At 38.8% G+C, this 11,377-nt stretch overlaps 1 protein-coding gene across 1 annotated transcript in view; it reads right to left on the bottom strand.

Annotated features, from left to right (window-relative positions):
- The window catches only part of LOC108938880 (trichohyalin-like), a 38,117-nt gene extending 28,769 nt beyond the window's left edge, over window positions 1–9,348 (bottom strand). Inside the window, exons 1-4 of the mRNA XM_029248483.1 lie at window positions 9,228–9,348; window positions 7,967–8,013; window positions 6,992–7,240; window positions 558–4,663 (exon numbers count right to left, since the gene is read on the bottom strand). Coding sequence (XP_029104316.1) covers window positions 558–4,663; window positions 6,992–7,240; window positions 7,967–7,988 — 4,377 coding nt within the window. The 5' untranslated portion in view covers window positions 7,989–8,013; window positions 9,228–9,348. The remainder of the gene's footprint in view (window positions 1–557; window positions 4,664–6,991; window positions 7,241–7,966; window positions 8,014–9,227) is intronic.
- Between the last annotated feature and the right edge of the window lie 2,029 nt (window positions 9,349–11,377).

Raw genomic sequence — 11,377 nt, forward strand, 5'->3', positions numbered from 1 at the left:
CTGTGCTGCCACACCCTCCATGCATTTGAACACCTTATTTTTAATATTTCTTATCATAGATTTCTTTCTTACCTGTTAATATTGAGATTGAGCAGTTTTCGTACTTGACTTATTACCTATTTGAATTATAACGTTCGGGATTCTAATCACTGTGATTGTAAGAAAGTGTCATATCTTATTGTTGTCCCAGTGTTTTTTCTTTTCGAGTTTCAGCAACAGCTTTTTCTGCTGTATGACGTGATAAGCTGTCCACTCTGCCGTAAGACAGCGATATTTGTAATTGAATCTATAAGTGTGTTATCAGTGATTCCCTGTTATTTACAGAACATTGTAAGAATGGACCTTCATGCATCAAGGGCTTCCTATAGTTATTCTTTGAAAGTGTTTTTATATTTCTAATCTTTAAGTTTTATTATTTGCATTAAAGAGATTTAAGTCAGTGTTTTATAAGTAATATTTATGTTTAATTCAGTTAGGTGACCATATAGAACAATTTTAATGGGTGTACAAACAAGTGCACATATTATTGTATACAGCAGTTTTGCTTGCATACATACCTTCTGTGTTTTCCATAGTTTCCTCTCTTCTTCTCTGGTTTTTTGGATTTCATCCAAGGCTCTCTGTAGCTCATTCTTCATTCGATCTGCCTCGTCTTTTTCAATTTTTCTTTGTATTTTCTGTCTTTCCATTTCTTCTTTGTTTCTTTGTAGCTCTTCCCTTTTCATTTCTAAGATGTGTTTTTCTCTCATTGTGTTGTCCTGTCTCTCTTCCAGCTCTTCTGTCCTTGTTTTTAATTTGGTCTTCATCCTGTCCAGGTTTTCCATGTCAGTTTTTATTATTTCCATTCTTTTTATTGCTTCTTGTTCATTTCTTATTGTTTCTCTTTTTATCTGTTCCACTTCCTCTCTTTCTTTTTTTATGTCTTCCTTGTTTTTTTGTAAATCTGCTCTTTCTTTGAATATTTCTGCCTTGGCTAGTTCTAGAATGTCTTTCTCTTTCTTAGTTGCACTCATCATTTTTTCAACTTCTTCTCTCTTACTTTGTATTTCCACCTTCATGAGTTCTATCTCAGTTTTCTCTGTCATTGACTTTAAAATCCATTGCTCTACCTCACTTCTCCTTCCTTGGATTTCAACCTTCATTTGTTCAATTTTGTACATCTCCTTCTGTGTTATTTCTGTTTTGTTTTCAATTTCATCTCTCTGTCGCTGCATCTCAATTTTCATCTGCTCCAGAATATCTTTCTCTCTGTTTGTTTTTTCAAACCTTTTTTCAATTTCTTCTCTTTGTCTCTGAATATCAGCCTTTGTCTTTTCTGCCTCATATTTCTCATTTTTTGCCATTTGCATTTTAATTTCTATTTCCTCATTCTGCCTTTGCAGTTCAGCTTTAGCTTTTTCAATCTCATTGATTTCTTTTCTGTTTTTTTCCCTTTTGTTCTCAATCTCTTCTTCCTGTCTCTTCAACTCTGATTTTAACTCTTCCAGTTCTGCCATCTCTCTGTTTATCTTTTCTGTTTTGTTCTCCAATTCTTCTTCCACTTTCTGTAATCTAGCTCTCAGTTCTAGCTGTTCATTTTCAGTCTCATCCCAGAGTTTATTAATCTCGATTTTAATTCTGTTAATTTCATATTTTACTTTTTCAAACGGTTCCTTGTCTGTCTCATCCTTTCTTCTTTCAAAATCATACTTTTCCCTCATTATCTCTGTCTTCATTCTTTCCAACCTTTCTTTTGCATGTTTTGTCTCTGCAATCCTGATTTCTAAGGCCTCTATTTGTTGTTTTATTTCAGTTTTTATCTGATCCATTTTATCCTTCTCTTTTTTTGTCTCTTCTTTATTTTGTTCAATCTCTTTTTTGTATTCCAAAAGATCAGCCTTCATCCTCTCCAGCATTTCTTTCTCCCTGAATGTCTCTTCGCGTTTTTGGAGGAGTGCGTCTTTGTCTTTCTGTATTTCCACTTTCATCTGTTCAATCTCTTGCCTTTCCCTGTCTGTTTCTTTCTTGGTTTGTTCACAAACCTCTTTTCCCCTCTTTATCTCATACCGAATGAGTTCTAGTCCATCTTTTTTGTTTGCTTTTTCATCTTGTATGACTGTTTGTGTCTCTGTTTTTATCTGAGTAATCTCAAGCTCTTCTAGATTTGCCAGATCCCATGTTCTTTTCTGGATAATTCTTTCTGTCTGTGGTTGAAATTTCAGTTTACTACTTTCCATGTGATGTATGATTTGATCTTCTTTCTCTTTTGCCCTTTGAATTTCCATCAGGATCCTCTCCAGTTCCTGTCTTCCTTTCTCTATTTCTGCTCTCATCTCCAACTCCTCTTTGACAGTCATGTACCTTCTGTTTTCTATGTCTTTTTTTGCTTTCTTCATATCATGTATCTGTTCATGTAACAGCTGCTTAGCATTCTCTATGTCTGCTTTTGACTGTTCTAGTTCATCCTTTGCTCGCTTTGCCTCTTCAGTCTGATTTTCTATTTGTTCTAACTGTTTTTTCATTTCTAATTTCATCTTTTCCATTTTATTCTTCTCTTGTTGGATTTCTGCCTTGTTCTGTTCTATATTTTCCATGGCCATTTGTACTTCACATCTAATCTGATCCAGTTCTTCAGCTTTTCTTTTCACTACTGCTCTTTCTTTTTCTAGGGCATCTTTCTCTGTGTGTAACTCCCATTTAATTTTTTCAGTGAGGTTCCTCTCTTGTTTTGTCTCTTCTCTGTCATGTTCTATTTCTTTTTTTGCTCTTTGTATCTCAGCCTGCCTTTTTTCTAAGTCTTCTTTCTCTCTCTGCATTTGAGCTCTTTGCTCCAGCTCTTCTTGTTCTGCTTCGTACCATCTTTTTTCAATCTCTTCTTTCAGTCTGTTTATTTCATACTTGATCTTTTCAAACTGTTCTTTATCTCTCCTCATCTTATTTCCTTTTTTCTCTAACTCATTTTTCTCTATGAGTATTTCTGCTTTCATATGTTTCAGTTTCTCTTTAGTTCTTTTGATGTCATCTGTTTGGGTTTGTATTTCATTTATCTGTTCCTGTAGCTCACTTTTCATCTTTTCCATCTTGTCCTTGTCTTGTTGCAGCACTTCCCTGCTTTGTTCCAATTCTTGTCTTGCTTGTAGTATCTCTGTCTTAAGCTGCTCTAACTCTTCTCTGTCCTTCACTGTCTCTTCTCTTTGCCTGTCCAGGAAGCCTTTCTCAGTTTGTATTGCTGCTTTTATGCATTCAATGCTATCCCTCTCACGCCTGGTCTCCTCTCTTTTCTGTTTAAGATCTTTTTCCGCTTCCTCAATTGCCATTTCCATGTCCTCTTTTTCCCTCTGCATTCCTAGCTTTATGTGTTCCAGTTCATCTCTTTCTCGCTGGATTTCAGCTCTCTGCTCCAGCTCTTCCTTCAGTGTCTCATACCTCTTCCTCTCCAGCTCTTCTTTTGCTCTTCTTGTCTCATCCCTTTGTTGTTCCAACATGTCTTTTGCTTTCTGTGTTTCTATTTTCATCTGCTCCATCTTGACTTTTGCCTGTTTTGCTTCCTCCATCCTGATTTCCACTTCTTCCATCTTTCTCTGGAGTTCAATTTTCATTTGCTCCACTTTGTCTCTTTCCCGGTTTGTCTCTTCACTTCTTTGAGCCATTTCTTCAGTAGCTCTTTGCAGCTCACTTTTTAAATGCTCTATGTTCTTTTTTTCCCATATGACTTCTTGTCTTCCCCTCTCTAGAGTGTCTTTCTCATTACTCAACTCAACTTTAATTTTTTCAATCTGCTCCTTCTCTTTCTCTGTCTCTTCTCTGACATGTTCCATCTCATCTTTAGCTTTATGAATTTCTGCCTTTATTAATTCTAGCTCTTTTTTCTCCCTCTTCATTTCAGTTTTTTGCTTTTGCTCCTCTTTCTCTGCCTCAGACCATCTTTTTTCCATCTCTTCTTTGATCTTGTTGATCTCATATTTGATCTGTTCAAACTGTTCTGTTTGCCTCCTTGTTTCATACTTGTTCTTTTCTAGTTCATGCTTCTCTCTCTGTATTCCTATTTTCATGTGTTCCATCATCTCCATTGCTAACTTTGTCTCTTCAGCTTTAATTTCTATTTCTTCAGTTTGCCTTTGAATCTCCACCTTCATCTGTTCCACTTTTTGCTTCTCTGTTATAATCACTTTGTGATTTTGTTCTGTCTCCTCTCTCTCCCTCAATATCTCAAACTTTATGTGATCTAGCTGTTCCCTCTCTCTGGCAAACTCATCTCTTCTTATCTCCACTGACTCTTGTTCTGATTGTACTTCAGCTTTCATCTTCTCCATCTTGTCCCTTTCATGCTTTGTCTCTTCCTTATTTTGTCTCAACTCTTTTTTGAGCCTCCTGATTTCAGCCTTCATCTGTTCTATCATACCCTCTAATTTTGTTCTTTCTTGCATCATTTGTTCAAGTTCTGCTTTTTGTCTCTGAATCTTAGCCCTCATGTGTTCAACCTTATCCTTTTCCCTCTTTGTTCCTTCCCAGAGATTTTCTATTTCTTCTATTGCTTTCATGGTCTCCTCTCTCCTCATTCGTAGGGAATCTCTCTTTTCCTGCATCTCAATTCTTAACTGTTGTATTCTGTGCTTGTGGGCTCTTATTTCTCCGTCACTGTCTTCTGGCTCCATCTGTGTGTGTCTACTGGAGTCCATTTGCTCTGTTTAAGAAAAAATGCCAAAGCTGATTTGGTTTTTCTCATAAGCACAATAATGACCACTTTCTGGAATGACCCTGCAATTTTTGACAGACCTGTTTAAACTGTTAATTATCTAGAAGTATCTAAGATTGCTTGCCACAGAACCCCTCCAAATCTGCCCATAGTTCGCAAGTGTAGCTCTTTATATTTCTATTTTATATTGTTTGACTCCATGCAGTATTACACTCAGCAAGGGAATTAGTAATTGCTAAACCACTGCTACATGGAACCACTGCCACACTGTGGTACCACTACTAAACTGATGATACCCAGCTCCTCCTCTCCTATCCATCTGGAGCTACAGACATTTCCTCGTGCATCACCGCCTGCCTCTCAGACATCTCTGCCTGGATGTCTGATTACCACTTTCAACTCAGTCTCTCCAAAACAGAGATCCTTCAATTCCCAGATGGCCCATCTACCTCTTGAGAACTTTATGTCAAACTGGTCAACTTCCTGATTTTGCCTACCTCCTCAGCTAAGAACCTAGGAGTAATGATGGACTCACGTCTGTCTCTCTCTACACATCAAAGCCACAGTCTGGACCTGCAGATATGTACATCGTGCATAACATCTGCAGGATCTGCCCCTATCTCACAGCAGATGCTACGGAACTCCTTGTCCAGACCAAGGTGATATCCCACCTGGACTATTCCAGCTCTCTCCTGTCTGGCCTTCTGGCCGCTGCTGTCAAACCTCTCCAGCTGATACAGAACGGTGTTGCATGAATTGTGTTTGACCTGCCGAAGCATTCCTATGTATCACCCCTCCTTGTCTCTTTGCGATGTCTTCCTATAGCTGCCCAGATCAAATTCAAGATTCAGGTTACAACCTACAAAACCAATATCTACAAGACCTGATCATTTGCTACACCCCAACCAGACTGCTGCACTCCTCCAACTCTGCCAACTTGGTGGTCTCATGCAAAAAAGGCCCAAAATCATAAGCACAAAGGTTTTCAGTTCTGGCTCTGATGTGTTGGAATGACCTCCTCCTCTCACTCAGAACTGCTACATCACAGTCTACATTTAAGAAAGGTCTTAAAACTCACCTCTTTCGGACTCACTTCTCCCTTGATCTCTTAAGTGCCTGATAAACGTGTAAATGTTTATGTGGTTATTTGTGTAATTTATACTGGTTCATATGGTGGAATGTGACAAATTAACTATGCTTTACAATCATGTGTCTGCTGCATCCAAGTCTGTCATTATGTTGAAATAATGCGCGCCCACAGAAACACACACACACGGTGTCTGAAACCATCTGTCCCAAGCGGGGTTGTGGCTAACCGGAGCCTAACCCAGCAACACAGGGTGCAAGGCTGGAGGGGGAGGGGACACACCACGGATGGGACGTTGGTCCGTTGCAAGGCACGCCAAGCAGGATTCAAACTCCAGACCCGCCAGAGAGTAGGACCCAGCCAAGCCTGCTGCACCACCATGCTCCCCTGAGGTAATTCACTCATTGTATTTCTCTCTGAGATGTATGTCGCTTTGAAGAAAAGCCACTGCTAAATGAATAAATGTAAATTTAAACCCCTTGGGTGTCTCAGGTGCTTGAGATGTGTTCTTAAGGTGACATGCACTTGCATTGACTGTCACAAACATTTATTCAACATACACAGGACAAGATGTTACACCTCATGTGCATATTACAACATCCGTACACAAGGACCCAGTCCAGCTGACTTCACCATGAAGTCACAGAGAAATACATTTGGCATTGGCATCATACATCTCCATGACTCAAGACCAAGTGGTTTAATTTACCCCCCCCAGCCACCACATCAACCATAGGGTGCCAGCATAGGTATTTCATTGAGGTTGTTAAGTGGGCACCTCCCTTCTTTGGTTTTTCACTGAATTAGGCCCATGACACCTCAGGAAGGCTCAACAATGCAGTCTGGTGTCCCAGACCAACCCCTCTCCACAAACATGTTAGATGCCCTTCACCCTCAACAAATGCAGAAACTCCACAAACTCAGCCACCCCAATTAAACAATACCGCATCTCCACACATACCAACAAAAGCTGCAGATGCACCACTCCACAAACTTAGACCAACCCAAATAACAAGGCCACGCCCTTGCATACCAACAGCTGCCTCCCATTGGTAGCCACCTGCCAGCTCAATGAAATGCTTGTACACTTCCAAAACAGTAAGGAAATATTGCATTTTCAGAAAAATACAAGAATTATCTCTTGTCATGTTTAGTGTATTTTTTAAACATTTTTGCATACATTAGACATTACAACAGTGTAGTCCATAATATACAGAAAAATGTCTCACCAAGCTCTTCAATGAGTCTGGGTTCCATCTGTTTCAGTATCTGATAAAAGACATCTTTGTGCGACGAAGGTTCTGATTCGAGAGCGTTGAACAGAGCTTTCATTACTGCCTGATCCGTCTCGGCCAAACTGATCTCCCGTACCCCCTCCTCACGGATCAAGTCTTGTGCAATTGCAGCTTCTGCAATGGGTCTGCTGTTCTGCACACCCTGGATGATCTGATCATGGTTCACCTCCAGAAAATTGTTCGCTGAAGGATTGTGAGGGGAAAAAGAGATCTACTTTATAATACTGCTTTCCTTCCACAGCCCAAAGACATGTTTCAGCTGAATTGATGACTCTAAATGAGCAAATATTGGAGCAAATAAAATCCTCAGGCGTTCTACGGCAGGAGGCAGGAACGTGTGTACGTGTGAGTGCCTGTATGTGTGGCTACCCTGCAATGGAATGGCGTAGTATCTTGGGTGTATCATAACTAGATTTGTGCCCTGTGACTCCACAATGTCTTCCAAACCACAGCAACCCTGGCTTGTAGAAGCAGTTAACAAACGTGAGCAAGGGACTGAGTAGATTATGACAGTAGTGATCAATTTCCTGACTTCCCAAATATGTTCACAGGTGCAACCACAATAACTAATGTCATATTTTTTTATTTACGACATTGGGCCAGCTGGTAGCAAAGTGGTTAGACCTGGTGCCTTGCACTTGAAGGACCCATGTTTGAATCCTGCCTTCTACTGTAGAATGCTTGAAGCTTGTATTTGTGCCAATAAAAATGACCTATTTGTATAAATGAGCAAACCATTGTAAGCCACTTAAAAGTTAAAATCTTGAAAATGTGCTACAGTAATACAGTACATTTACATTTTGTTAATTTAGCAGATGCTTTTCTGCAAAGAAACATATGTCAGAGACAAAATACAAAAAAGTTTATTACATCAACAGAGTAAATACCGTACAGTGATTGTAAACTTACCCCAGGTTTTAGATTCTGCCATATCTGCTTTTAGACACAGGTTTCACCTGGAGGTGGACAGCATAGCATTTAGATAACAGAAACCCATGTGTATGTATTGTTGCATGCTGTGCTCTGGGTTCGGATGGGATGAAGAGGGATGTGCGGACACTGTTCATTATGAATGTTTATTCAAACAGTGGCACACAGCAAGAGGTATTGCCGCGAACACAAGGTGTTCAGTGCTCTCAGTCCCCATGAGCCCCCACTGCGGTTGAACGCTTAATTCACATTTTACCCACAATTCTCAATTATTTACAATAAACCCATTTTCCCAGTCAAACATGACACTCCGCAGTAACGAGGGTCCTTACAGTGTTTACACATATCCGCAGCTGAAGACTTGTGTCTTTTTTGCTTCTTCACTGTGTACATGAGGTAGTAAACTATGGAGCCATGATATGAAACCAGATTTGAACTTTGTAATGACTAATTCATAGTCACAAAGGCAGTTACATGGGTTAGTTAAGTTTAATATCAGTTACCAATATGTGTCAGCTATTAAAGAAGTGAAAATCAGCATTTTTGTACTGTATGTTTCTGAAACACCATTATCCTTCAGAAGAGGCCAAATAATTGAAGTAAAAGTCATTTTGATCACGAAAACAGAAAAATCACTTTAAAATATATGAAATAAGCTGCATTAGAAAACAAGGAGTGTTGGCTGAAAATTGGACTGCGCTTACAGGAAAAGACATGTAAATACTTCTAAATGTACCATTGAACAAAATCGACACCTTCGTCACTAATTCTCCTCAGAAACCTGAAAACTTCACAAAGTTGGTAGTTACGGCAAAATTACCATTCAGAAAACTGCAAGCTGAATGCCAAAAAATACATCACCTGTAGAAATTAACAAAAAAGGCTGGATTTTTCAGCAGTGGAAAAGGAAATGTGGAATAGTAGTTACACTGACCGCCTTGCACTCGGAAGAGTTTACATTACATTTATTCACTTAGCTAATGTTTTTCTCCAATGTGACTTACAATGTTAACTCACCTACAGTTATCTACCCATTTATACAACTGAGTAATTTTACTGGAAAAATATTAAAGTACTTTACTCAAGGGTACTGGAGCTGGAATTTGAACATGCAATATTTGGGTCGAAAGGCAGCAGTGTAAACTGCCCCACTACCAGCTTTGCTATAGTTTTTTACAAGTTTTGACAATGTTCATCTATTGGCAGTACATGTGTCTGGAAAAATATTGAATTATATTACCTTTTAATCTGTCATCTGCAAAAAGTTCATGAGCCTTTTTCTGGTAGTCCGGTTTGCCAAGTTATCAGACAGACAACTACTTACAAAACTTATATCTACTTTACCTATGTCAGTGGTGGCACCTCATTTTTTGGATGAATATGAAAACATAGTGATCAGCAGTTCTATATGTAGTGAGTCCTTCAGCTGATGTGACAATATCTTTTGATGTGCATTATGTCTGGAGTACTCTGATAAGGGTGTGGCTGTTGTCAGAACTTCGACTTCACAAAGTATCATTTTGTGTCATGAATACCATGAAAACATAACAAAACGGACTGTACTTAATAATAATTAACAATAAACACAGCAATAACAGTATCATATGTAGTGATCTGAAGTTCTAAGTCGTATTTCTCAATTTTAATTTTAATTACGATATAAAAACGTTGGTTTTAAACTAACCATTAGGTCATACACCTCATGGTATTAAATTTTGTCAAGCTGCTAAATGAGATACAAATTATAAAGTTGAATTGACAAAATGAAGATTCTAAAAGTACTTGTTTTAGACTTGCCTTACATGTTAACTTCATAAAAGTAACAAAAAGAGTAATAATGAAATATTCATTGGAAAGAAGTCCTTGCATTTACAGTTATTGGACATTAGTTTCATTATAGGGACCGAGTCAAGGACTATAAATAACTGAAAGACATTTCCTTTCATCAAAGGAATAATGCCACTTTACTCTCATAAAATACTCTCTGTGCCATCTTCGGACAGAAGTTAATATAGAATAGTATCTATGAAACAGCTGGCATACCATAAAGGGTGTACCCTGCCTCAGCCATGCACCCAGTGATTCTAGGTTTTGGATCAGCATGACCCTGCTCAGGACAAGCAGTTACTGAAATTAGATGGATGGATGGATGGATGGATGGGTGGATGGATGGATTACATCAGTAAATGTGTTACATAGAAAAAATGCAACCTTAACTGTTTGGATTTTACCACCCTGAACTTTACCACCCTGAACTCTACGTTTAAGATCAACTGAAAAATGTATTACCTAAAATGTCCAGCCTCTATTTGGAACTATATACCCCGTTATATTTTTTCACTGTTTGATGATCTTAAATTTCTTTTATTTCACAGTGTCACGCCCCAGGAACGAGCGAAGCGACAACACCTGTGTCTAATTGAAAACCCTCAGGATATAAGGAGCTCTGAGTCCTCACCACAACCTTCGTGGTTTTGCAGTCTCAGCGTCTTTTCCTTGCTTGTTCCCTGGTTCCTGGTTCTCCCTGGATACTTACTCCGGATTGCCTGTACTGTGATGTTCGTGCCTTGCAAGACCTTCGCCCGTCCCTGACTTCATTTCTGTCCTGTCCTACGAACCTCATTGAAAGATTAAAACCAACCCGCAATTGGGTCCACTACCTACCTGTCTCCAGCCTGCTTGTTCCAAGCATGACACACAGTGATAGCATTGACAAAATTCCACTCAGATTGTCTGTCTTTCACAAAGAGGCACTTTAAACTTCCTATCTCCAAAGGGGAAATCTAAATAATCATCGTGTTATTCCTTCTGGTTCTCGCACGCTTTTTAAAAATCTCCCCAGACTTTTCTTGATTAAACTGCCATCACTCAATTCAACTGAGTTGCCAGTTGGCAAGACTTGCTTTTCTCAAATTTAAAAAAACAATGAGAGAGCCATTCATGGTTTATTTGAACAAGGCATAAATTCTGTACCGTACCATCATCTCATACTGGAATTCTTTTCAGTAATAGGCCTGTATGCTGGAAGGAAGTATGCTTATTACCACAGAGGTATCTTCTTATAAATAACATAACAGAGAGATCATTCAGAAATTCAAGAAAGACACTGATACCAACTGTATTCTGAGAAGAGCACTCAAACTGTTTTACACTTATTCTAGCAGTGCTCATGCAGTGTAAGGCTTTGACAAAAAGTTATTTAATGTAAATATTATCACAAACAATTGTCATTGTTGTGGAAAAATTGTGATGTCTGGCTTCTTCGATTGCTGCAAGGAGGACAATAAACAAATTTACTTGATTCAGTCTTAATAAAATTTCACATACATAAATGCAAATTCACTCAGAAACGTGACTCTCTGGCAATCTCAGATGAAATCAAACTATATG

Source organism: Scleropages formosus, chromosome 23 (genome assembly GCF_900964775.1).
Source record: "Scleropages formosus chromosome 23, fSclFor1.1, whole genome shotgun sequence".
Lineage (NCBI taxonomy): Eukaryota > Metazoa > Chordata > Actinopteri > Osteoglossiformes > Osteoglossidae > Scleropages > Scleropages formosus.